The sequence below is a fragment of the Emys orbicularis genome, chromosome 12 (genome assembly GCF_028017835.1).
Source record: "Emys orbicularis isolate rEmyOrb1 chromosome 12, rEmyOrb1.hap1, whole genome shotgun sequence".
Classification (NCBI taxonomy): Eukaryota; Metazoa; Chordata; order Testudines; family Emydidae; genus Emys; species Emys orbicularis.
The window spans coordinates 30,901,945-30,929,358 of record NC_088694.1 but is presented as its reverse complement, the minus strand read 5'-3'; the positions used below and the strand labels follow the sequence as shown (position 1 = coordinate 30,929,358).

General features: G+C 50.2%; 1 protein-coding gene across 1 annotated transcript in view; it reads left to right on the top strand.

Moving 5' to 3' along the window:
• Positions 1–27,414, top strand: part of CHD6 (chromodomain helicase DNA binding protein 6) — a 195,416-nt gene that overhangs the window by 64,776 nt on the left and 103,226 nt on the right. The window contains exon 3 of the mRNA XM_065414628.1: positions 8,550–8,605. Within this exon, the coding sequence (XP_065270700.1) occupies positions 8,573–8,605 (33 nt within the window). The 5' untranslated portion in view covers positions 8,550–8,572. The remainder of the gene's footprint in view (positions 1–8,549; positions 8,606–27,414) is intronic.

Below are 27,414 nucleotides of genomic sequence, written 5' to 3'. Positions count from 1 at the left end.
GTGCTGCCCTTGCGTGCTGTACCTCCCCTGAAGCTCCCATTGGCTGCAGTTCCCCGTTCCCGGCCAATGGGAGCTGTGGGGGGCGGTGCCTGCAGGCGAGGGCAGCGCACTGAGCCCCCTGTGCCCACCCCCTTCCCCAGGGGCCACAGGAACATGGTGCTGGCCGCTTCCGGGAGTGGCGCGGGGCTCGTGGCGTCACGGGGGTGGCTATCCCGCAAGCCGGATCCAAAGCTCTGACGGGCCGGATCCAACTCGTGGGCTCACCCCTGTGTTAGGGGATTTTCCTTTGCTGATGAGAGGAGCTGAAGTTCTTTCTGTTCCCTCTGGGTGTGCTGGTGGGTCTCGACGATCATGTGGTGCTCTTTCATGCAAACCCCTTCCCTTCCAAGCATGCTTTGCAGAAATCTGAATGTGGTGAGGAGGGGACAGTGGAGCAGGAGGGGACGTTGAGGGATTTCTGCATTGGGAAGAGAGGTAGTTTCAGCTCCAATCTGAAATGAGCTGGATGAAGTAGGTGAGACCTACAGAGGAGAAGGCTCTGGCATCAGCAGCACCCAGCGCTTGTGGGTGACAGAGTGGAGACAGGTGCCAGATGAGTTGGTAGGGGAGCAGTGAGACAAGGGCAGTGAAGCAAAGCCATGCCGGTATAATGTCCCTGGCCTTGAGGGCATGTAAATGCTGCAGGGGTTGCCTTCACAGTCACTGCACTGCTGTCTGCTAGCTCCTTGCTGCACACAGCACTCTGGAAACCTTTCTCCTTTAACATCCCTGTCGTGTCTTCTAGCAGCTGCTGAAGTTAAAAAGAGACTGAACAGAGGGGTAATGGAGGATGGGTGGGACCTCTGCACTGGTTGTTGAACCATGTCTGACCCAGACTGGCATCTAGCATAGTTCTTGCACCAAAACGGCCTAAACACTACCCCATTTAGTTTCTTAGTAGCCCACTGGATTGCTGAGTACTGATATGCTCAGCCTTGACTAGGCTGGCAGCTGAGGGGCTCGTAGCAATGCATCTGTGTTTACTTGCAGGAAGCATTGCTGAAGTGCCACCTTGCAAGCAGATGCCTAGCAAAAGCAGATGGCTTCAGAGTCCTTCTGCTTCCCGTGAAGCTCCTGAGCCTGCAGCAGAACTCCCGGAGGAACCTGCTTTGTGTATTCTCGCTTCTAGGAGTCAAGCTGGGTCAGAACTTAGGGCTGGGTTACTGAAGCCCTTACAGATTTACAAGGGGGCTCTCGTACTTTGCTTTGGAGTGAGACAGTGAGAAGTTCTGCTAATGAAATGTGGAAGGGGATGCTAACCCTCTCCTCCATTCTGCACCGTGAGGGATGGGGGAGGGGAGGGAGGACCCACAGGGACTGCCAATGTCCTGTTTGTTGTTCTGTTCAAATTCATTCCATTGGTGCGAGATCTTGTAGTGAGCATCTCATCCTGTGCTCCCCCTGCAGGCTGTTCTGTGCAGACACATGCCATGTGCTGTTCCCAGAGCTGGAATTGGCTGGTGCAGCTGCACACAGATGTCTTGCTGCGATAAAGTCAGTGCACCGTTAGCTGAATGTGTCAAACTGGCAGCTGCATTCATCTCGTTTCAGCTCCATTCCAGGGATGGCAAATACTCCTTGCCAGAGGGATGCAGGGAACTTAACAAAGGGTTAAAACACCATTCTTCAACTTCAGAGTCAGGTGAAGGGGAGCAACCCCCAAAAATACAGTTCTGGGGCAATACAGCCTGGTGGGACTGTGGATGGGAAGGGCTGCAGGTTGCTGAGCTGCAGCAGAGCTAGTGATTATATCCCACTTCATGATGGGAAAGAAATAGTTCAAGCCTCCTGTTGGAGCTGCTGCACTCTACCCAGACTAAAACACCATTCCCAGCTGTCTGAGGGTCCGGTGGTGACCCGTGGGGGAGATATTGTGCTGTCAGCACAATGTAAGCATCAGCTATGAGATTTTGACCTTGGGCTCCAGTTCCCTGGGTCTAGGAGCACCTAGATTTGCTCCCATACTGTGTACTGTAACAAGTGGATGTGCTGGCCCTTTAAGGTAGACTGACAATCAAGCACTGCTCTGTCCCTGCAGCAAAGCATGCTGGGACTTGTAATCTAGAGGGAAGTCTAGGAATTAGGTGCTGGCAAGTAACGCTGGGAAATGGAACTGGGGATAAAACCGTCTCCTTCCCTCTGAGCAGAGTGCCCTGGATGGAGCAGGAGCTGCTACTAGGGCTGTTCAGGTTGGAGACCAGTGAAGAGGACAGAGCTGTAGGTTTCTCCATGCAAAGAGTCAATGGAAGAGCTGAAGAGGGGCTATGGAAGAAGGGAGGGTCAAGGACACTGAGGAGGTGCAGGTTGTTTAGCCAGTGAGTTAGACAGAGAAGCCCAAGGGAAAAGCTGCTGGGTGTAGCTTTAGAGAAGGTGGAGTGGGACAGGACTGGATGCCCACTTCATGGTGTGGGGCCCCAGGGTGGAACCCTCTAATGAGGGTGGGCAGGAGCTCCCTCCTGGCTTGGAGGGACCCTGCAGGAGGAGAAGCGTTGGTGGAGTGACACAGACTCTGGAAGGGGAGTATGTCTGACTTTAGGAAAAGCTCCATTTTCCAAAGATGGGAGGGGAATCATGCCACACCCACCTCACTGTGCCCTGGCCTCATGCTGCCATGTGTTGAAAATAGTGATTCCTGCGAATGGAAGAAACTGGGTGCCTTGTTGCTGCTGGGTGCCTGGGCAAAGCAAGACACAGGACCATCTGCACAGTGTGTCCAGTGCTGGAAGGAGACCAGGGGATACCATTCAATCCAGTGTGTGTCATAGATAGAATAGTACTATCAGCCCTGGGCCTCTGGGTTTCACTGTCCACTGTGAGAGCTAATGGCTTGGAGAGCTAGTGATTGGTTACGTGCTGCTTTGTGGCATGGGGTGGATTGACGCCAGTGCATTTCCTATCACACACTCCAGGGCTGTGGACCAAAGTTTTCACTTAAAAACGAACCAGAACCCAGACAGATTTCTAGCACTTCTGGTTACAAGGCTACACTCAAGATGGGATGTTCTTCTAAATGCTGTGCTCTAGGAATTATTTTGGGGGAGGTCTCTGACATGTGTTAGATGGGAGGTCACACTCTGTGATCATAGTGGTCTCTTCTGGCCTTGGAATCCATGAATCTTCAAAAGCTCATCTGAGTGTGAACAGGTGCAGTGCTGTCTACAGGGAGCCTGAAAAAAACAGTTAATCGAATGACAGTTAACTCTGGAACATAACGATGGCGACGTGAATGTCAGCTTTGTTGCTGATTGCGTTAGCAGACACATCCAGCTGCAGTGATGTGCTCATCTTGCAGCCCAAGATCCCGCCCACTGGGGACTCACATGTTCATGGGGAAGGGAGGCTTGCTTAAAAGGCAGGGAGCACAGGTTAGTGAGTTTCCTGTCCAAAAGTACAGTTAAAATCCTCTTCCCCAGACGTTGCATAGGGTGCCTGGATCAGGTGTGGGCTTGCCTGGCATAGGGTTTGGCTCATGTTTGGGGTACATGCTGCCAGCTGGAGCCCTGTACTTGCTGCCCTCCACAGCCATGGCTCGCTTTCCCAGGCTGTTTGAATAGTATGAATAGGGAATACCTGAGCCTCCAGAGCACGGTTTAGCCCCCTGGAGGGAACATGGGACCTGTTCACTCTGAGGTCTTAGTCATGCACAGAAGTTCATACTAGTGGAAGGGTTCGGCTGCCTGGCAGCCACATGCTGCATGGGGGCATTAGTGTTAATGCCGAGGTATGTAAGAGTCGGACTAGGCCAGTGCCCTGCAGCCAGCAGCGAAACAACTTGCATTGGCTTCCCATATCCTTTGTAGAGAGGGAGGGGGAGGAGAAGGTGAAGGCCGATGGGGTGGGGATGTGCTGCAGCGTGGGAGGAGGAGGTGGTGGCCCTGTGTTCTCTTTCTGTAACTAAATCCCCGGCAGGGCAGGGGGATGGGGGACCGGGGATGGGCAAAAGAAAACCTAATGCAATGGAAGGAGGGTTTGCAGCAGGTGGCCACAATGTGAACAGACGGATCTGACAGCAAGATCCATGCAAGAGCTCTCTGCTACTGAGGCTAGTCTGGAGGCTGCTCTTCAGAGGAGGATTCCTCCCCCGCTGGTTATCAGAGCAGGATCTGGCTTGCCGGTTTGTTTATGATTTTCCTGTTGCCAGTTATCACCCTACTTCTGCATGGCCATGGCTACTGGGGAAGTATAGCTGTGTCTCCCCCCAGAGTGTATGTGGGACATGTCTGCATTCTCCACTGTGGGAGAAGACACCTGGGTGAGAAGAGGCTCAGGCCTGCTCAGTGTCCCCAGCCTCAAGCACAGGAGCCTCTGCACATGGGAGAGGGTGCAGGGGAAACCTGTGGTGCTAGGATGCTCATATCTGGAAAGAACTATCGCCCAGCTGAGCCCCACTCCCCATCCCATCAAGAATGGGGGCTGGGGAGCAGGAAAACATGGGATGAGGAGATCTCCAGAATAACCAGGGGATGGGGAGAGACTGGGGAATGGAGATGGGGTGGGAAGCACCAATACAAGGGGAGGAGGAGAGAGCCAGGCAGGACAAGGACTGGCCTTAAATTAGGGGCCAAGACCGCCTTCTTGACCGCACCCCAAGGAGAGTTAAGCCCTGCCACTCCCTCAAATGGCTTTATGGCACCTCCTCTGTGAGGGAGGGGGAACCATTACCCTGGCAGCTCCCTCTCACCAAAGCCGCGCTGGCTTAGTGGTGGTGCTCTGAGGCGAGATTAACCCTGCTAGCGGTGCAACAGGACTCTGGGCTAGTGGTGGTGCACTGGAGTCTGGCTTCACCCACTGGATCTGGCAGACTGAATTCCCAGCTCTAGCAGGGCGCATTGGGAAGGTGGCATTGCCCAGTGAGATCTCACAGCCTTGCAGGCAGATATATGGAAATAGACCAGCTCAGGCCTGTCCTACTGGCACCCTGAACCCATCTCTTCACCAGCTGTGCCCAGGGCAGAGCTATTGCCACAGCTGTGTTTTCTCATTAGGATGCCAGGAAATGAGAAACAATGAGCCCCTTATCTCACATGCCTGGGGCAGGTAGCAGCAGAGAGCTCCCAGCATACTGTGCCATGTTAAGCTGCTTCTTGTCTCTGTGCTAGCCAGTCCATAATGCCTGCGCTGCTTGTCATGTGGGAAGTTCTTGATCCTGGGGCTTTGTCTGGGACAGGTACTCAGCTAAGGAATGCAGAACCAGTTTGGGCTGAGAAACCGGAGACCACGAAGGAGCCCTTAGTGACTCCTGTGAGTCTAGCAGCAAAACACCTCTGCCCAAAGCCTGTACCAAGCCCTATACATGAGCCTGGCAAAGGGCTCTTCAGAAGGTGGAGCTCCTGGGGGTGGTGACATTGTACACGTGGGCAATGGCTGGTGGATTCACATAGCACCTACTAGTCCTGCTCTTTCACAGCCGTTCCCCTTGTGTGCGAGGCTGCAGGGAGCTGCCATCGAGCTGAGCTCTATGGTGCACAGGGCTGTAACCCTGTGCTCAGTGGGTTCCACGAATCCTGCCTCCTGCAAAGTAGAACTGTGCTGGTCCCACCACATCCAGGAGGCTGGAGGGACCAGGACGTGTCCTGGAATATGTTGCAGGAGGAGGAGTTGACCCTGGCTAGCTGACACTGTCAAGCAGTGTTGCTGCCCAGCACTCTACATTGGTTACAGTCGCTCACTCAGAGCTTTCAGAGGCACTTTCTGAGCCCTCTCTCTTCTGCACCTGCCCCCTCTTTTGGTGTGTTCCAGCACCTGAACTGGACACTTCTCCATGTGGATCTGCTCTGCACCATGAGGAGCAGGGGAGGGGCCTTGCTACATCCCTTCATTGGAGATGGAGAGTCGGTACTCACACTGGCAGCCGAGTGCCAGGCTGAGGGGTGCTGCTGGCCAGTGCTGCAGGAGGAACAGAGACTGGTTTTCTGTTAGGCTGCTAGGCTTTGATTCCCCCCTCCCCCCTTATTGGCAGCTGCATGGACCATTTCCTTCTCCTTTGTGTCTTCCCCCTCCTACTCTGCCCCAGGTTCCAGAGCCTGGAATGGTCTGGGCCTGGTTCTGGAGTGAGAACATCCTTCTAGACCCCTTCTTGCAGTCCATCAAGTTCCCTCAACCACTCCTCCTCCGCCTAAGGCAGTGACCCCAGAGGTGTATTGATCTCTGCATGGGAGGGGGACAGGGCTGACTAGGCAGTGCCCAATAGGGAGATAACTGATTGCTTTGGGGTGGGGGTGGGGGCTTTGGGAACCTTGTGTGCAACTGACATCCCCTTTTACGCAGTCTTACGGATGTGGGGCTTCCAAGGCCCCAAAATGTGTCCACTGGGGGAGGAGCCTGTCCGTGTGTCCTTGTATCTGTGTTTCTGCCGCTCGCCATTGAGTTTTGTCTCTTGTTTTGCAGATGAATCTCAGAGACCAAAAATATTTTAGAAAGTTCTGTTTCAAGCTGTTAATAAGTTTTGTCAGTTTGTTTATGTTCATTCTATGCAGCAGTGGGAGTGTCAGGGTGGGAGGGACAGGCAGATTCAGGGGTGACCAGGGACTACCTTGACTTTTCCTGGGTGTGAATGTCTCTGGCAGGGGAGTGGCTGGTGGGATGATGGAGCCAGCATTCTGAGCTGTCACAGAAGGGGGAGCAGGAGTAACAACTACATCAGCGCTTGCTGTCTGTGCTGGTGCTACCCTATGGTGCAGGGCATGTTGCTTAGTGGTGCTCAGAGCAAGTGCAATCACTTAAAGGTGTGGTGCAAACACCACATTTGTGCACAGCTGTGGGCACTTTGTGGATGGGAGATGTGTTACTGGTGCATTAGGAGGTTGCTTTGGGGCTGGCAATGCCAAAATGCTCTAGAGTAGAGAAGGAGAGAGCTGGTAGCAACCCCTATATTCAAGTTGTCTAATATTTTTCATTACAAAGGATTCTTGCAACCTTTTCTTTGAGAAATGTTCTTCTCACTATTGTTTACAGCTGGCATTTGATGTTCAGCAGGGGAAAGGCCCTCAGGCCACAGAAGTGTCTGTTCTTTGGGCTTATCTACGTGGAGAAATTTGCCAGTATAATTAATTATACCACTCCAGTTATACTGGTATAACTCTTAGTCCAGAACAAGAAGAGCAATATAATTATACCAGTATAGTTATGCTGGTAATTTTCCCCGTGTAGAACAGACCCAAATCCCATGAAATTCTGTTCAGCTTTTGCTGAGATGTGAACTGTTACAAACAGCTGTGGTGGTGTTCCTTTCTGTGATGGTGTTCTTCAGGGGAGAGTTGCCAGAATCACTGAACACAGGAACCTTCTACGGCAGGGCCCACGCTACCACCGCAGCAGCAGCAGCAGCAAACACGGCACTGGAAATGTCTGAGAGCTGTCTGAGCAAGAGGGTGGAAGAGACCTGGGCTGGGCTTACTCCCCTGGACCTGTCAATGGCCCTAATGGCCCTTCCTCCTCCTCCTCTGGGGTCATGACATGGGCCTGGTCCCCATTCCCCTCAATTCTGTTACCACCAGCTAGCGTGGGTCACAGTCTGTGCTGCAATGCTGAAGGTTCGGGGTTTGAATATTTTTTTCCAAAATAAATGCTTCACTGCTCCTAACTCAACATCTGGAGTCCAGCGCCCATGATCGTGGCAGCCCATTGCTGATGGGCTGCCCTTCAGTGACAAACGTGTGTGTGTGTACATGAGGGGAGGAACAGGCAAGCACTGTTCAATAAGGAAACAATTTCAAGCCCAGGTTTCCAAAGCGTGGTTACGAACACACACACCAGAAGGAAGGAGCTGAAGGGCTGTCGAAACAATGGGGGGGAAGAGGTTTCTCCTTGGTTTATAACTCATGCTTGCCCTCTCTGATTCTTTCCCTTTTGTTTTCCCCGTTTGGCAGGGTTTTTAATTGTTCTTCCTTTCCAGTGAAGTTGGTGTGGATGACACCTGTCTGTGGTTCACTCTGTGGGTAGTGCTCTGGTCTCTACGGTAACTGAGAAGGTGTCTGTGTTAACTTGCCTTCTCTCTGCTGGCTTTGAGCATCTGAGCAAAAGGCTTGCTTGACACACAGCACTGCCCTGCTTTCACTGGAGGTGTGATTTTAAGCTGATTTAGTTAAACAGTTGCCAGTGTGTATGTGGACATTCATGTCTGCTTAGCTTGCTTCGGTAAATTTACAGGCACAAACTGAAGTGCTGTAACCAGCATCAAACCCGTAGAATTGTTTGCACCATTTAACTCACGTAGGTTTGACTGTACAATGTGTGTGTGTGTGGGCAAGGCCTAAAGCTCTGTGTTTTGTCAAGGTCTGGTAAACAGTGACTATTATGTCTGTGACAAGTTGGTGGATGCCTGTTTATCAGGAGATGTAGACCGTAAATACTATTCCCCATCCCTGCTAATAATATTCCAGCATGGCTGAGGTTTGTCCTACCCGTTTCACTAGGGTTCATGCAATCAGTCAGGGGGCATTACGCTGAAAGGCTTCCAGCACTGATGCTACACTGATCTTTACTGTGAGTGTTTGTGTTGTGTTTTGCAGAAGTAACATTCATCCTCAAGTTGATGATAATGAAAATACAGAAGAAAGAAAAGCAGGTTTGTGACCCCCTCTCCTTCACCTAAATCAGTCTGTGAGGCTTCAATGCCTCGTCATGTGTGAGAGTGATGGCTGCAGCAAGCCCACCTACAGCCTGTGTTTGTTGTGTAGCCAAGAGGTGTGTGTGCATTTCCAGCTTTCAGCCCCTCTTGTCAGGGCCACGGACCTGTGCTTTGAAATGTAACTGGGGCTTGGGGCATATATATCTCTGCTTGGGGCAAGGGCAGAGAGTGGGATTTATTTTCCATTTAATAAACAAGACACACTTAATTGTTTGTGTTAGCCTGGGTAGCGAAGCTCCTACCATTCCAACTTGTCTGGCTCCACAACCACTGTGATTTAGAAAAAACAGTAAAGTTGTTACAATAAGTGCTAATAAATAACTGTCCCAGATAAAGCTGGAAGCGGAGAGGGGTTGGGGCAGGGGGAGGGGAGGCCTGCAGTCCCAGCTCAGGAACCCTGCCCAGTTCAGAAATAATCCTGGCCACCAAGCCTCTGACCCTTGACTCTGACCTGCTGCATCTGGTACTACGATACAAATTGAATGAATAAATCTGCTACTGGAGGAGATTTATGAGCTGCTGGTCATGGTCTCTGCTATTTGCACAGGGAGAAGCTGCCCCTGGACTCTGTGATAAAGGGATAGAACCTGTTCAATATACGGAGACTCTGCCTCTGGGGTGAAAGGTGTTTGTAGGGTGTAAAACAAGCCAGTCTGCCCTTCATGGATTTGTGTCCATGCTGCTTTTAATGGGAAACCATTAAAGTGAGCATCTAACAATGGGATAAATCTCTTAAAGGGAGTGGGAGCCTCTTTCAGCCTACTCAGAAGCAAAGCCCATAGGGCAGCAGCTAACCCCTTTCTGGGGTCTGGCCTTAACGACAAAGAAATGAATAACAAAGCTCAGCTCAAGCCACCTTCACTGCTTCTAGTGCTCTTCTCTCAGGACTGCTCAGCCCACACGCTAGATCCTCTCTCTCTCCAGGTAGCCACTGCCATCCCCCTTTTACCGTGCACTCCTTTTGTAAGAATCACATCTGCTCTGGATGATTTGATTCTTACAAGCGGAGTATTTTAGTTAGTATAGGAATAATTTTGTTCTAGTGGCTTTGATCACGGTATGTGGTTGATTCTTATATCAGTGATTTTTATAAATGGAGTGCACTGTATCTGGTTTGGATAGTGAACCACCCACCCCATGGAGTCAGCAAAGCCCACTCAGCCCTTTCCCAGCAGAGTGCATGCTGCCAGCAAGATTTAATGTGTACCAAGGGAAGGGAGCCTGGTAAAAATGCTTCCTCGTTGGCAGCCTTTTCCCAGGTTTGGTTAGCTTGCAGATTGCTGGCGGGTGTTCCCTTGAAACAGTGGCATCAGATGGGATTCCTGTAGTGATGGGTCCTGAACCACCCGAGCAAAGGCAAAGAGACATTGGGACAGGTTCTGACCTTACTTTTCCTGGTGTAATTCCACAGCAACTTGCCTCAGAATCTTCTCATTCAAGAGCTGCCCATTGCCACTCCTGGACCTGTGCTCTCTCTGCTTTGGAGTGGGCTGCTCTGCTGTTGTACCAGAGAAGGGAGACGTTTCTACTGTCTCTCCTGGAAAATCACAGCAGCAGGGTACCCTTCCTACAGCCCTACCTGCTTTCCTGCCTCCAGACACTGCTCCCGAGTGTGCATGGAGATAGAATGGAGAGCAGCAGGCAGCTTCGCTTCTGTGTGGGGTAGGGGTGTAGTGCAGACCAGGACAAACAAAAGTGTTGCAGGAGCTGGTGCTTCCAGAGGGAGTGGGGGAGCCAGTCGGGCTTCCTCCAGAATGATGTGAATCTCTTACAGCTCCCGTTCCTGTGGGTGAGGCTGGTGTAACACCCTAGTGTTGGAAAGCACCTCTTTCTCTCCCCCCCCCCCCCCCCCCAGTGCGTCTGTGCCTTAGCTAGGAAGGAGCAGTCCAGAGAATGATGATGGATGGCATAGTGTGGTCAGCAGCCAGAGTTTAAGGCCAGAAGAGAGCACCAGATCATCTAGTCCAGCTGTTCTCAAACTGTGGGTTGGGACCCCAAAGTGGGTCGGGACCCTGTTTTAATGAGGTCGCTAGGGCTGCCATTAGACTTGCTGGGGCCTGGGTCCAAAGCTGAAGCCCGAGCCCCACCGCTCGAGGCCAAAGCTGAAACCCGAGGGCTTCAGCCTTGGGTTGTGGAGCACAGGTTACAGCCCCATGCCTGGGGCTGAAGCCCTTGAGCTTTGGCTTTGGCCCCCCTGCCCGGGGCAGTGGGCCTCTGGCTTTGGTCCCCCACCCAGGGTGGCGGGGCTCGGACAGGCTCAGGCTTTGGTCCCTCCTCCTGGGGTCGTGTAGTAATTTTTGTTGTCTGAAATGGGTCAGGGTGCAATGAAGTTTGAGAATCCCTGATCTAGTCTGACCTTTGTATAGCATGGGCCACCAACCCCAGCAGCACCCATACATGAACCCAACAACCGAAATCAGGCCAAAGTATTACAGACTTCAGCACTTGGCTCTGTTAGTCAGAGAGCCAGAGAGAACCAGAGAGCCTGTTAGTGTGAGGCAGCCTCAGTGGTGCCAAGCAGGGGGGATGCGCTGCACTCTCTGGGCATACCTTGCCTGGCCTGGAGTGCTAGGCTGGTGGGCCTTCTCCTTCTGAGGAGCTTTCCCTGCTGCCCAGGCTGGCTCCAGCTCCTCCATCCTCATCTGCACAAATAATTCATGAACAGAAGCCATTTCTGCCAGTAAGTAAATGCCAAGAGTCTGCCAGGCCAGGGCCAGGGCCAGGTGTGGCTCTGGGTGAGCATGGCTTGGGTGGGAGACAATCAGCTCTCTGCCATACAAGGGGCTGTCTGTGTGTGGAACAGCCAGTCTCATGACACTGTCAGCTGGTCCAGCTGTTAGCCAGAAATGCCTTAGGGATTTCTACAGGGCTGGAAGAAACCCGGGCTAGGTAGTGAGGCTGCAGAGAAGGTCCCTGTGTAGCCTTTGGGGCTGGGAGTCCTGGATGAAAGGGCAGCGGCACTCCTCTCCTCTCCTCCCCTCCCTGGGGCTGGATCCCTGAGCTGGAACACCTTCAAGCCGACTGAGCTTCCACTTTCAAGTGGACCAGACTCCTCCCAATAGAGACGCCTGTCAGTGTGGCATCCCAGTAGAGCCTCAGGGCCATTGCTCCTGGCAGCCTTCTCTATGTGGACTCTGGAGAGGATGTGGCACTCACAGAGTTTTAACAGGCCCTGTGTGTGGCTCAGGGGCTGCATTCACTTCTGCACGTGTCCCCCATCCATATCTGTTTTCCCCTTTGTCGTCTCAGGGTGTGCGTGCATGTGCCCATGAAAGAGACATGTTAGGCAGAACGTTGAGCTCAGATGTGTTGCAGGCTCTGAGGTGAGGAGATGCCGCTCTCTCCCTTTGGAGATGGATTCGCTAACTGCTTGCTTCCTTCGGAAATCCCATCTCAAATTACTTTGCTGGCCAGTGCATTTGAAAAGCCTGGTGTGCTGTTAACATTATCAGTTGTTGACTGCAAGGCCTGACTTAGCATTCCAAAGTCTTCCTCAGTCATCTGGATCTCTTGGTATAGGATTCCTTTCTCCTTGAGGAGTCAGGTTTTGTCATCTTGGTGCATTTTGCCTGTTGTGGTTGGGGGCTAGAAATGCCAGGCCTTGCACACAGACCTGTTCTCACTATTTATATTACTAAGTGGTCTGATATCCGTGGATCATTTGTTAGTGCTGTGTTTGCGTCTCCTTCCTTCCCTGTTAATGCACGAGAAATGAGGATTTGTCAGCTGCTGTGAGTAACCTTTGAAATCTGTCACCTTTCCATGTGATTTGTGGGACGCCCAACCTGGAGGCCCTTGTCCTGGTGGGGTGGGGGTGGGGTGAGGGTTTAGAATCTGATTTATGCATGTTACTGCTTTGGGGGTGGGGAACAGATTTATTTGCTGGGTTTAAGGCTCCAGCAGCTTGTTTTCCCTCCCTCCCCTCATGGTTTCTTCATGGGAAGGGCACATGGAAGTCTGTGCTCTGCTCTCCCTAGGGCATCGAGTGGCTCCCTCTACCCGTGGCTTTCTTTTTGCCAAGCCCTGACTTATTGAATAATGTGAGAACTGCAGAAATAAAGCAAATTGAGTTATTCCACAGAGCCTGCAAATTTCCTTATCCTATAGATATGGAAATAACTAGACTTGTCCCTTATATTAGGAGCCTGCGCTCAAGCACATCTGAATTTTCAGAGCTCTAAGCAGCATTACTTGTCCATCAGAAGGAGAGGGATGGGAAGGGGAGAGGTTTCTTCGCTTCTGCTTTAATCTGAGGGTTTCACTCCATGTCTCAGAAATGGAGATGCCAAAGCTGTGAATTGCCTAGCCCCCTGGGTGGTGCCAACTGATGGATCTGGTGGGTGCTCTACAGTGGGTAACTTGTCTAGGACAAGCAGATATAAGGGTATTATGATGTATGCCTTTATGCAGTGAGAACCATGAAGGGGACACAACAGGTGTCTCAGGGTGGTTCTTCAAGTGATGGTCCTGATGTGTATTCCACATGTGCGTACGCATATGTACATGATGCGCCTAAGTCTGGAGATTTTTAGCAAGCAGTGGTCACTGGTCTGCACCCGCATAATGGAAGGGAGCACAAAAGTCTCTTTTTAAGGGCCCCAAAAAGGTGACGGGTGGAATAATTCATCTTCTCATTATTTTTTCCCACCAATTAGGCCTAATTTCCAAATTTTGTAATTTCCTAATTTTTGGTCCATTGATTTCCAGTCCTCTGGTACTCTTGTTTACCAGTCATAATCTTAACACAGTCCTTGAATGGTGTCAGTAGACCCTTTCTGTTTAAATTAATTCAGTCTGTCTGTCTCCTCACATCTTTTCTTAAACAGTTTTATATAACTGATTATTGTGACAATTCATGACAATATTTTTCACAGTTGAGCTCACAGTTAGGGTAAATTTGTAGTCCAATTATTACAATAGACCTGTGTTCCCTGTAAACTGCGCACTTGGGCGGCCTCGCAGGAGAGATTCAAGTGCCACCCAGCTGATTAGGAGAGCAGGCACAGCCGGCAGCATGTGTTCAGGTGCCCCTCCTCCCATCACCTTGCTCCGTAGTGCAGCTGCTCCCAGGAGTCGGGACCCTCCTGCTGGTTGTGCAGAGCAGGAGAGGGGGGAAGGGAGGAGGGTGCTGATGTCAGGGTGTCCCCCTTCCCCCACCCCTGTATCCCATCTCTGCAGAGCAGGGCAGAGGGGACAGCCTGGCTCAGGAGGACTTGGAGCTTCTGAGGTGTGAATGGCTGAGTGCCTTTCTTAAAGAGACAGTGCTGTATCAGAGATTTCCCCAGCAGCTAGTTCACACAGTCTCTCTCTCTCCCCCACCCCCTGTCCATGTACCCCATCTCTGCAGAGCGGGGGAGGGGAGACAACAGGGCTCAGGACAGAGCAGGAGAGCTTTCAGTGAGTGTCTTAAAGAGACAGCACACGGCTTTCCCCAGCAGCCAGTCCTGGCTGGAATAATTATTCCTATGTTAACTTTTAAAAAATATATATTATACCTAGGTTTTTTGTTTCTACTGGTGGCGCACATAGGCACATACCTCGGTGCACATAAAATTTATTCCGCATGTGGATGGAAAAAATTAGAGGGAACATTGCAACAGACCCCAGGGACATGGGCTAGACCCTATTGTTGAAATTTCCCTCTGCTGAGTGCTGGCTGATTGCAACAAATCCCATAATCCAGCCTCATGGTCCATCCCAGCCTTGATACCTTGTCTGGCCAGGTCCTGTTAGAGTTGTTAACTAACACATGATACCATTGGTAACCCCTAAACATTGCTAGAGTCTCTGCATTGCTAGGGTCTCTTATCTGTGGTGCTTAGCTAAATACCAAGGTGATGGGCACCGTTGAAATACCACTGACAGATGGATGAGGTCTCCATTCACAGATCCTCTTTGAGGGCACTGGGTCTGCCCCAGAACATGGGCATCAGCTTTTCTCTCCTCAGTTTGCTCACTGCTCTCTTCAGCCCCCGCCTCTGTCCTGCCAAACACATTGTAGTGATAAAGACACAAGCACTTCATGTTCCCCTGTGCGTAGAGCTGGGTAAAGGATGCACAGCTGTGTCCTCCTAGCAGCTCCTATACGGTGAGACCAGCCCTTCTGTCTGTGAGAGCTGCCTTGTCCAGACTCCCTGCGATGAGGCCTTGATCTTGGCTGGAACCTCTAGGGGTAACTCATAAGAACCTAAGAACAGCCATACTGGGTCAAACTAATGGTCCATCTAACCTAGTGTCCTGTCTTCCAACAGTGGCCAGTGCCGGATGCTTCAGAGGGAATGAACAGAACCAGGCAATCATCTAGTGATCCATCCCCCGTCGTCCACTCCCAGCTTCTGGCAGTCAGAGGCTAGGGGACACCCAGAGCATGGGGTTGCATCCCTGACCATGTTGGCCAATAGCCATTGATGAACCTATCCTCCATGAACTCCTCATTCTTTTTTCAACTCCCCAGGGTGCCCTTTGGTAATGACTGGTGATGCCTGCCTGTCTCCAGACTCCCAGTCACTGGAGTTCTCCATCTCCTCATGCTGAGTTTGCAGGATATGCTGGTCCATTTTTGTGGCAGCAAGTCCCATCTGCCATTCCCTTCTGGTGTCACTTCCATGCTGCTGTCTGAACACAGGGCTTCCTTGAGTATCTGACTGCGCTCAGCCTGAGGTCTGAGCACTTACTGCTGAAGGAGTCCAGAGGCACAGGTCCCAGTGGCGCAGTGCTGGGGCTGGGACCTGCAGGCCTCACAATGCAAGGAGCGGGACAAGCTGGGATTCAGAGGTAGCTGCTTGTACATTAGTAAAGATGCTTTTATTTCTGGAGCTAAAACCTAATGAGACAAATTCATCCCTGGTGTAACTCTACTGGAGCAATTGCTTCATAGCTTCTTATATTGTGAAGGAGCGCAGAGACCTGTACAGTGACAGAATATACAGGAGACTCCTCTCTGGTAACGGCAGTGTATCCATCTCTGGGTGGGAAATGGTATCTGTTTCACATGGCTCAGCAATGTAAGGCTGCTGGGACCTGGGACAGGAAGTGAAGATGAGAGTCCAATTGTAACTGAAGGGAGAATGAAGGGAGCTGTGATGCGGTTAGTCAGGTATGACTCCATCCAGCACGGAGCTCCTTTGGGAGATGGCTGCCTTAGGATTACAGCTGGTCAGAAAACTTTTGTCAAAATGGGTTTCTGTCCGCAAATGCTGTTTTAAATAAGCTGAAATTTTTTGTTTTAGAAAAAAATTGAAATTTCATTTTAAACTGAAATTTTCATTTTGAAATTTATTTTATATTGTTTTTAGTTTTACATTACTGTTGTTTTTATGTTATTCCATGACATGCCAGTAGTAGTAGCATAGAATATGATGTCATTGTGACATAACTTGACATGGTATGAGGTCATATTATCTACTGCTATTGGCATGTCATGGAATAATACAAAGATAATAGTAATTTAAAAAATGCCAGAAAAATACATTTTGAAATGATTGGGGATTTATTTTGCAGGAAAATTTGAAAATACTGGTTTTCACAGTGATTTGGAACAAAAACAAAATTTTGAAATGTTATTTTCCCTGAAATGGAAATTCTGCATTTCAACCAGCTGTAATAATAGTTGATAATTACATGATCACATACTATTTTTTCCACAGGAACCCTGCCTCATTCATTGCACAGGATTGACAATACTCACTGAATGAGCAGCTGTTATATATTTTGGTTTCTTCTCATTCTTCAGTGGGCAGCCCCAGGCATCATGTACTGCACTCTATTCAAACCTTGTTCTGAAGGTAGAATTATGTATTTTCACATGGGCTTTTTTTGTGGCTCTCTTCACTGTAGTACCTGAGTGTTTCAGAATAACCCTGTGAGGTTCGGAGGTATTATCCCTGTTTTACAGATGGGAAACTGAGGCACAGCGAGATTTAAGTCCAAAGTTTCCATTGATTTTGGGTGCCTAATTTGTCATGCCTTCATAACAGTCTATAGCAGGGATCGGCAACCTTTGGCATGCGGCCCGTCAGGGAAAGCCACTGGCGGGCCGGAATGGTTTGTTTACCTGCTGTGTCCGCAGGTTCGGCCGATCGCAGCTCCCACTGGCTGCGGTTCGCCGTCTCAGGCCAATGGGGGCTGCGGGAAGGGCGGCCAGCACATCCCTCGTCCTGCGCCGCTTTCCGCAACCCCCATTGGCCTGGAACAGTGAACTGCGGCCAGTGGGAGCTGCGATCAGCTGAACCTGCGGACGCAGCAGGTAACAAACCGGCCTGGCCCGCCGGGGCTTTCCCTCGCGGGCCGCGGGCCAAAGGTTGCCGATCCCTGGTCTATAGCAGTTTATACATTCAGAGCACAGCTCCCATTGACTTCTGTTGCAGCTGTGAGTGCTCAGCGCTAGACCTACTGGGAGGACAATTACGTTTCATGGGAACTTTCAAGGTTTTAACATTTGTTTTTGTTCCTCAGTGGAACAAAAACAAAACCTTTTGAACATTTTTGCAAGAAATGTCTTCATGCTTGTCAGGACCATGGGAAAGCCATGTTCAAGTCCCTGTGCCGTCTGATTCAGAGCAGCAGGCCATCTCAGGCAACTCCAAATCCACTGGGACTTTAATATGGGTCTCCCACATCCCAGACCAATACCATCCTCACCCAGCTATAGAATTTGTCTTTCGTGCCTCACCAGAAGTCCAGGAACCTTCCCAATGAATATTTTTTTGGAAACTGATGTGTCTCTGCCAAATGTTTCAACTTTGACCAAATAGCATATTTCACCGAGATGATTGTTCTGACTACCTTTACTCAGCACTTACAGCACCAAGTCAGGCACCCAGAAAATGAAAATCACACAATTAGTGACCCCCTGGATAGAGTTGGGTTAAATGAATCGACTACCATCCCACAGGAACTCTGTGGCAGAGGCAGGGATAGAATCCAGTTCTCCAGGGCAGCATTTAACTCTCTTAACCATGAGACCATCCTTTCCCTTCCTGCAATCACCTGCCCATGCTGTACAGACCTTCCAGCTTCTGCAACAATTGAGGCAGGGGTTCCGTAGATAATAGCCTTCTTCTCTACCCAGCCCTGATTAATCCCCAGACAAGGTCCAGCTTGTGCATTGAATGGGATCAGGATACCGTGGGAAAAAATAGAATGTGATCATGTAATTGAAGACAGTATCATAATACATATGCCCAAGGGGGCTGAATGAAAGGTGCACAGGCCACCTTAATACTGGCATTTCCTGACATTTGTGTGATTGACTTTGCAATCTTAATAATGTTCTTTCAATGTAGTTTTCTGTATGTAATTTCCTGGGTTTTTAAAAAAGCAAACTGAAAAAACAGAAATTCCCTCACATGGTATCATATTGGCACCCCATGGGTCATCAGCAGGGTTGGGACCTTTAGATCCATCACACAGCTCTCTGTCACTTGAGCTAAGGGAATAACAGATAGAGCACGGCAACCTGCTACTGCTATGTGGACCAGCACTGGAGTGGGATAAAACACACTTTGCCAGAGGGTTTCACAGACATTTGCTGACAGTGGAATGTTGAGACTCCGGAGTCTTGGGTTCCATTCCAGCCTTTGGATGGGAGTGTTCTCTAGGAGGTGCAGACTTTTCTGCCCTGTCCCTGTCTTGTTTCTTCCACACACCTGAGTTCTCATCCCTTTCTCCTTGCCTACAAAGTCCCAGACTTGCTTGCTCTTCTCATCCCTGTCCTAGTCTTCTTGCCTGGCAAGTCCTAATCTTACTCATCTAAACTCCCAGTCTCCTCCACTCTCTTTGTTTTCCCTTTGAAAGTTTTATTGCGGAATTAAAAGTTAACCAGCGTTGGAGTTGCACCAAGTTTGTGTGTGGTTAGGGGTGCCAGGTTGTGGTGTTGCCTAGCTGTGACTTGCACAAGTTGTGTTATTCCACTGCTCAATAAAGACTGTGCCTCTGAGGCAAGTGGGTTATAATGGCAGCAACCTGGGAGCATGGGCTGGAGCCTGTCTGCACCAAGCCCTCCAGTAGGTTGATGCATGTTTTCTCCTTTCACAATCACTATTCAGCTGCCCGACAGTGACGTTGGCATGGCAGAGGGTGATCCTGCCAAGCAGCCGCTCTGGGCCATCAAGGATACAGGCAAGGCCTGCCCTCTTTTGGGGAGCATGGGGCTGAGTGGAGGCTGTCTTGTGCTTTAACAGTATTTGCAAGGGGCTAGGAGTTTAAATGAAGCTTTTGGTGTTTTAGCCAATGCAGCATTGACTTGCTGTGCCATGCTGCAGGAGCTGCTGCTGACAGGTGGCCTCACACAGCATCATTCATATGGGCTTGTTCCTGTGGCTGGGGCTGATATGAAATTGTCAAACTAATTTAGTAATTGTTGGAACACGCCACGTGCAATGTGAATTCAGACGTACTTGGCACAGTTCCCAATCTGGGCCATGAGCAAACGACATGGCGAAGCCAGCACACTCAGCTGCAGGCCCCCACATTGCTTGTGAAACAAAGGAGCTCAAGGCTCAGTATGGTTATACCGGTGCGTGTCTTGGAGCTCCATGAGTAGAGGGAAGCCAGAATGTCACAGCCTGAGTCAGGGGCTGGTACCAGAAGAGTCTGATTATTTTATGGTTTAAGGTTTTATGGTTTATGGTCTTGGTGTGCACCAACAGCAGCACATGTGGGTCCAAGGGGTGTGGCAGCTTGTGTAACTCCTCTGCTATGCACCAGGATAATTTAAAGATGAGGTGTATAGCGAGTCTGCTGGTTGGGTTATCTGCAGGGAATGAACCCTTGAGTATCTGCTACCTGAGCAAAAGGAGGTTTATAAACCATACCATGTAATCCGACCACTAGAGGGAGATGGAGAGCTGCACTGCCTCAGCCTCCAAGGCAGAAATGGAGGGTTCCCCTTTGGCTGCTTTGAGGTGAACAGGCCAGACATTTGTTTAAAGAAGTGTTTGTTATGTACCTTAGAAATCTCAGGAAGAGCACATCTTGTTTTTTGCTGGAGGTCTCAATGGAGGAGCCAGAGAGCTGGAGGAAGTGCTTTCTCACTCTGTAGTGGAGAGGAATTGAGTCTTTAACTAGAGACCTTTTCTTCCAACTCTTTTTGTCAGGAATTTGAGATGTGAACCAAAGCAAAAATCTCAGTGTTTTGAACAATAGAAATCCCTTCCTTTCACAATCATGCTTGTCCTCGTTGCCTGTGGGGTCATGAACCTACTAGCTCTCCAGTTGTCCAGAGGGTTTTCCAGGAAAAAACAGGGTGGACAAGATCTGATTTCTAACAGGGAGAAAGCAAGCAGGATAAGAACTTTCTGAAGAGCCCCCGTGGCCTTGCTTGGAGAGGAGGAGGAAAGGGCATGACCTGATTTTTACTCCTTGGTGGTCACCTTTAAGGAGCAGTGTTGAGCTCTGGTATGGAGGAAGGGGGAAGAGAGTCCCATGCTGTCCTCTTTGACCAGAGAGTTAGTGTCTGTGAGGCAGGATGACTATGGCATCATACCACATCCTTGCACTGTACCCCACCTCACCTCACCCAGCGGGGGAGAGGAAAAGCCCTGATTTTAAGGCAGTGGCTATAAGCTCTGGAAGAATTAAGCCTCTAGGTTGGTCTGCTTGGTTACTAGCTGCAGCTGACACCTGCCTGCTGTTGCTCTGCAGAGGACTGGCTTTACCATGGCGCTCACAGCATGGGCAGGGGAGGGACACTGCCATCATGAGGGGTCCTAAGCTTGTTGTGTTTAGGGCCTGTGGTCCAAATTTATCCTGGCTGTAACTCAATTGGCTTCCATAAGATGTTCCCCAGGGCCAACTCTGAGCTGTGGTTTTGTCACTCTGATGTGGGAGGCCGAGGCAGCCACTTGGATGATATCTGATGAGGCTGTTTGGAAGGACTGTCCTGTCTGGGGGGGAGAAAGAGCAGTGGAATCTCACTGTGAGCTGCTTTTGTAATGCTACAAGTAAGTATTGTCCATGAGGAGCTTCCCATCAGCTGTGCATCCTGTCTGCTTTGCATCCAGCTCATCCTGCTGGCATAGCTCTGCACCCTGGGCCCTGCCCTGGGGCTGAGAACACTTGCCAGACATCAAGTTCTGTGGAGATGGGCTTTCACCTAGTTGCTGGCAGATCTTACTTTTCACAGTCTAGCTCTGGCTGAGGATATTGTCTCTTCCTGGTGCAGAGGATTGCAGAGAGAACACATGAATGGGAAAGCCCCATGTGCAGCTGGAAGTGGTCAACATGGTTAAGCAGGTGCTCAGGACTGAACAAGTGGTCAGTGTATAGCTCGGGGGTGCTGTGCTGCCAGCACCTCCCTACCCCTGCCTCTGAACCAGGAAAATGATGCTTCCTCTCCCTCATGGCTAATTTCTGGGCCTCTTGGGATCATTCAAATAATTTGCAAGCACTGGGGTGTTTCCACAAGGTCCTGCTCAGATTCCAGGTTGCCTAGCTCCAGTCTCTGTCATCGCGCCCCCTCCCCTCCCAGGATTCTTCCTCAATCCCTGCTACATAACATAGCTTTGTGCTGAGAGATTGATTCCTCTTCATAGTTTGTGAAATGCTTTGGGATGAAGGTGCAAAGTAAATGTAAATTATTAATCAAATCCCCCACACAACCCAGGGACCTCACTGCCACAAGAGATGCCTGAGAGACTGGGGGATTCAAAAAAGGAATCACCATTTGTATGGAGAATGGAAACATCTCCAGTTACATCAGTGTTCCCAAATCGAAATTACATTGAGGTGGAGATAAGGTTGAAAGCGCATGCTGGCAGTTTAGGGTAAACACGTTACATGGATTTTGTAATTATCCCAAACTAAGTGTTATAAACTCAGAAAATTCAGAGTCAAGGTTAAACTTTAAAAGCAATCCAAACATGTTAAGTTAAGGAAATGCACATTTAGGGCAACTCAGTCAGCCTCACCTCTGCCCTCTAGTGATGCCATCCAGCTACCTACGATTCATCCCTAGGAGTGTTTGTAATCCCAGATTAGAGTAATTGGATCTTTAAAGACATACTAGATTATTTTTATGCCTTTTTTCTCCTGGTGGTGCTATGGTGCAGGAGAAGATTTTCTGCCCCAGCCTCTACTGAAGGATAAGTGTTCAGTTATGAAAAATAATTACAAGAAATTACCATTAATCTTCAATTATTTCTTCACACATAACCAGTGTTTAGGATTTAAGTGAGTTTTAACTTGGTGGAAAGTTTGAAGAATCTGTATTATTCCATTATTAAGATCATTCTGAGAGAAGGGGTAGAGAAGGGCTGACACCAGGGGATAAATTTCTTAAAAGACCCTGTAACAAGGTTGGGACTCACCACCGCGGCGCCTCCTACTGGTTAGTCCGGGAATTAGCTCAGTCCAGTGGAGCATCACCTCTCGGTAGTATCCCGCCCATTGTCTTGCCCTTGGTTGGCTTCTGAGCCCACGTCGCTCACCAACTCGCAGCGTCCGCTTCAGGACCACTGCACTCCAGCAGTACCCCTCAGTCCATCCATACCCCCTTCTGGAGGGGGGGGGGTGTCAATCAGCAGTCTCTGTGTCCAGCCACCGTGGTCAACCACACACCCCAAAGTCTAATCCCTCCTGTCAGGGATCTGGCGTGGTCTGTAATGGCCGCTCCCTATGGCCAATGGCTGGGTGTACTGCAAGGGGGGGAAGGGGGAGACCCAGGCCCACCCTCTACTCTGGGTCCCGACCCAGGGACCCTCTGGCGGCAGCCTCACTGTCCTCCTTCTCTCCCCTCCGTCTGTCTACTTCCCTGGGCCGCTTCCCTACGGCCCCTTGCACCCGCTAGGCCCTTCTCTTCAGGGCCTGCAGCCTGACAGACTCCAGGCTGGAGTTACCCTCTGCTTCCCAGGGCCTGCCCAGCACTGCGCTGTCCTGGGTGCTAGTCTCCCAGCCTGGAGACAGACCTTCCCCTGTCAAAGGCCTGAGACAGACTGACTCTCCTCTCCCTGAGCAGCCTTCTTGTAGGGCTGAGCCTGGCCCTGATTGGCTGTCTCCAACCTAGGCCCTGATTGGCTCCCAGTAAGCCCTTCTCCCATTGGCTGTGCATCTGCACAGGCCCACTGGCCTGCTGCAGCCCATAATCTCAGGGAGTGGGGCAGCTGCCCCACTACAGACCCATTTTCAAATCAATTTGAGCTAACAAACCAATTGAGTCACTTGTAAATTCTCAGAGGATGAATTCTGTACCAAAGTGTAAGTGCTGGAATTTGGGAGGGCATGTGCATTCTTCATGCATAGTGAAGCAGTGGAAGGCTTGGTTCAAGTGTAAAACTCAGCTCAGCCTTAACCATGATGTCATGGCTGGTGCCTCCATGATGATAAAATGAGACAGAATACCAACTCCATTGCTCAGGACACATACTAGGAAGAAGCTTCCCCCTAACTGTCCACACAAGGTATCTTTCACCTTCTCCTGCAGTAGCTGGCACTGGCTGCTCTGAGAGACATGGGCTAGAAGGACCCACTGGGCTCATAATTCTTCTGTTCCTGTCTGCCCTTCAGCTGAAATCCTGTGCCTGGCTTATGCTCCTAAAGCTCTCATCAGCACAGTGAAGAGAACAGTGTGAGCTGGGAAAGCTTGACTTGGTGATCCTCTCCTGGGGGTATTGCTATGAGGGCAGGTGATGCAACTGGTGAGCTTGGACATGGGGGGGGGGGGGGGGCTCCAGCCAATCATGTGCTTGGGTTTCCTTGCCAGCGTGGTAAGTGCTCAATGCAGCTGTGCCAGCAAAGCTGGGAATGTGACACCAGTCTATGCAAGATGTTCCCCGTCAGTCTCATTTCATGGGTCACTCACTTCATTGTTACTGTGGAAGGGAGGCAGGAGTTTCCTCTGTAGCTGAGATGGCAGCTAATGAATCTGAGCTGTGCGCTGGGAGAGCTGCTGCAGGGTGGCCTCTGGCTCACGCACGGCTGGGGAGGGCTCTGTGGCTCATGCAGGCCGGCATATGGAGTGACAGTGGTTAAGTCGCAGATGTAATTTTTAAACCCATTTACACCAGGACAGAGGCGCCATGGATGCTCTGGTTCTGGGTAACCAGGCTAATTTCCACTGAGTTTAGGTCAGTTAGGGACTGCTTTAAATGGAAATCAGCGCTTCCATGCGGGTTTGTACTGGTTGAAATAAATAGGTTGGAAATCAGACTTTTAGCTAACCTAGTGTGATTCTGCATACAAGGGCCCCGGTTCCTGGCAGCTGCTTTATCACCACAAAGGCCTTTTCCATTGGAGCAAATCCAGGCAGAAGATTTGGCCTTCAGGAATGTCCTGGAGCAGTGGGGAGGTAGCTCTCTGGCTTCTCATGGTTACTGCCTAGAGGAATGCTGCTCTCCCTGGCCATCCCTTTGTGAACAGTGGGGTGATGTCTCTGGCCAGCCCAAACCCTGGTCTCCGGTGCCTTTTCCTGTGGCTGGGCCAGGACTGGAAACAGCTCTCTGGAAATGTTCTTGCAGATGCTTCTGATGGGCACTAGCGCTGTCACAAAGCCCGTCCTGGCTGGTCAGGCCCTGCCATTTGCCCAGCTGGTAAATGTTCTAAACTCAATCTGATCCTGTTTTGCGCCGCAAAACCAATGATATACCTGAGCTACATTGATATTTCCATCCTCTGGATAGATGACCTAAACTCCCTCATAGATTTCCACCACAACTTCAACAACCACCACCCATCCATCAAACTCTCTAGAACACTCCCACACCAGCATCAACTTCCTGGACACCTGGATTAGCTTCAACAATAGAAGCCCCCAAACAGCTATATACAAGAAAACCAGTGATCAACACATCTACCTCCACAGATCCAGCAACCACCCCATACACACCAAAAAATCAGTTATCTACAGCCAGGCACTCAAATATCACAGAATTTTCTCTGAAGAGAAAGTTAGGGAGACACAATTAAACATACTTAAAACTGCCTTCACTAAACAAGGACACTCCACCAGAGAAGTACACCACATCGTGGAATGGGCCACCCAAATACTCTAGGAGAACCTGTTTCAGTACAGGAAAAAAAAAACCCCACAGACTGCACACCCCTAGCTGTCATCTGTCAACCCACACTGGAACCCATATGGGGGATCATCAAATAATAATAACCCTTATTTGATGAACACCACATCAGAAAGAAATCATTCCCCAACCCCTCTTCTGGCTTCAAAAAACCTCCAACTCAAAGCAGCACTAGACCCTGCCAGAGCAATAGATACAAAACCTGGAGCCATATCACCTCTGTTACGATAACCAGTACTCCCTACAACACACCTTTCAAGATTCATGGGTCCTACAGATGCTTTATCACAACACATGTTGTGCCTCATTCAGCGCATCACATACCCCAATAACAAATATGTATGTGAAACCAGACAGTCACAATGCTTTCGAATGAACACACACAGAAAAACAATAAGACAAAAACACTGTATCTCCCGTGAGTGAACACTTTTCACAAAGCGATCTCACTCCATAGCTGATCTTTCAGTACTTGTCTTCAAAGGAAACCTGCACAACACCTTCAAAAAATGTGCCTGGGAACTTAAATTCATAACTCTGCTAGATACCAAAAACCATGGACATAACAGGAACACTGGTTTTATGTCTCATTACAATTTGTAACATCGTACACTACCTGCTATCCTTAATTGCCCCCTTGAAACCCTTTGTAACAATCTAGCTTCCAATTGCCCACTTCTTTTTAAGGGACTTCCCCCCACATGCATTACCCCTTCTGCTTAATTCCAACTTGTATTTAGCTCAGACACTGCTTCCTTCTCCAGATCTGAGGAGGAGCTCTGTGTAGCTCGAAAGCTTGCACCTTCCACCAAAAAAAGTTGATCCAATAAAAGATATTACCTCACCTACCTTGTCTCTCTGCTGTTTTACTAGCAGTTGTGTGAGTTAGCCCATCACAGTGGGGAAGGGACTGATTGGCTGGTTTAAACTAGTGTCTCTAGTGCCTTTTCATGCTGGGCCAGGGATTTAAAGGGCTCTCTGTCAAAATTCTTGCAGATGATTAGAAAGCCAGTGCTCTGCAAAGATCAGCTTGGGTAATGTGCTCCCTACAGTTAATAGGGCCAGGCAGCTGCATGCAGACTTGTGTAGTGTTTCAAGACCTGGGCTGGCTGGGTGAGGTCTGGATCTGAAGACACAGTCACAAACCCCTGCCACTTCCACAGATGGAAAAAGGCACTTCTGGTAGAGCTCCCACCTACAAACCCAGCAGCAGTTGGGGCTCCAGGAGCATCCTCACCTTATGAACCTCTTGGCTAGGTGCTGGGTTAGGTCCATCACTAATAAGGCAGGAGCTCTTCCCCATGTAAGTGCAGGATCCTTCCACTGCCTCCTTGGCATCACTTCGGACTAGTCGAGTCACAGCCCAGCTCTGTGCCCGGTTGGGCTGATGGAGAGGAAACAAAGGCCTTGTCCGCACTTCAAAAGTTTTGGCTCACTCACAAAGGTATTTTGGTGCATAACTCCCATGAAAATGAAAGGGAGCTAGACACCTAAATACCTTTGTGGATCTGGGCTTTACTACTCTACCTGTGCCAGCAAAGTGGCAACCCCTCCTTGCTAGTGTAGCTGCAGTTATACTAGTATGAGTGTGCTTAGACGGGTGCAGCTTATTCCAGTTGGTGGAGCAGGATGAGCTGTACAGCTGTTCAGGCCATGTCTACATTAGCGAGCTCACAGCAGCACGGCTGTACCACTGCAGCTGTGCTGCTGTAAGATCTCCCATGTAGCCGCTCTATGCTGACGAGAGGGAGCTCTCCCATTGACGTAAATAAACCACCCCCAACGAGGGTAGCTCTCCCACTGACATTGTGCTGTGAACACTACCACTTATGCCGGTGAAACTTGTCACTCGGGTGTGTGGGTGTGTGTTTTTTCACACCTCGAGTGACAAAAGTTTTGCCAACATAAGTGGTAGTGTAGACATGGCCAAAGTGCCATGTACCGACAAGTGCATCTGCTCTAGGGTGTTACTGGTATGGCTGTGGCAGTAAGGAATCACAACCCTCACCACCAGGTGTGCTGGTGACATGTTTTAAGTGTAAAGCAGGTCCCAGAGCTGCACAGTGTACATTGCTGATGGCTCCACAGCCAAACCCTCTAGGGCCAGGGAGTAGGAGCAGTGGCAGAGGACAGCCTAGCTGCACTGCGCAGGGAGAGGCCTGGGCACACAAGGGGCTACCCAGTGCTACTCAGATGGTGCTGCCCAGCTGAGTGCGACAGCTTAATTGGTGGGAGCAGCACATACACCTGCCCTGGCTGTAAAGAGTTAATAAGAGGGGTTTGTTTGACACCAAGAGAAGTGGCCTAACAGTGGGGGAACAATGAACACATGGGCATTTGGGGCAAACCTCCAGCCTTTCATACAGGGGGAAGGAGCACATCCCTGGGGCAAGGGCTTGGAGGAACGTGAGCATGAGCAGCCTGGAGGTTGGCTTATGGAGAAGAGGGGGAGCAAGGGGCATGAGGGTGAAGCAGGAATGTCAGCCACTGAAGAGCTAGGTCCTGGAGTGTTACTGGGGCCCAGATCAGGCTGTATTGGGCTCTACAGGTGGCTGGGGGATGTGCTGACAGGGTTGGGGTGTGCAAAGAGGCATTGCCTGAGTGGGGGTTGGATGGGAATTGAGACCTGCAAGGTCAGACACTGGGATCCAACGGCCTGGTGCTGGATGGGCCCTTTCCCAAGCACATATCATAGGGCAAACCCCCTCTTGAGCACCCCTTAAGGCCTGAGGTGGC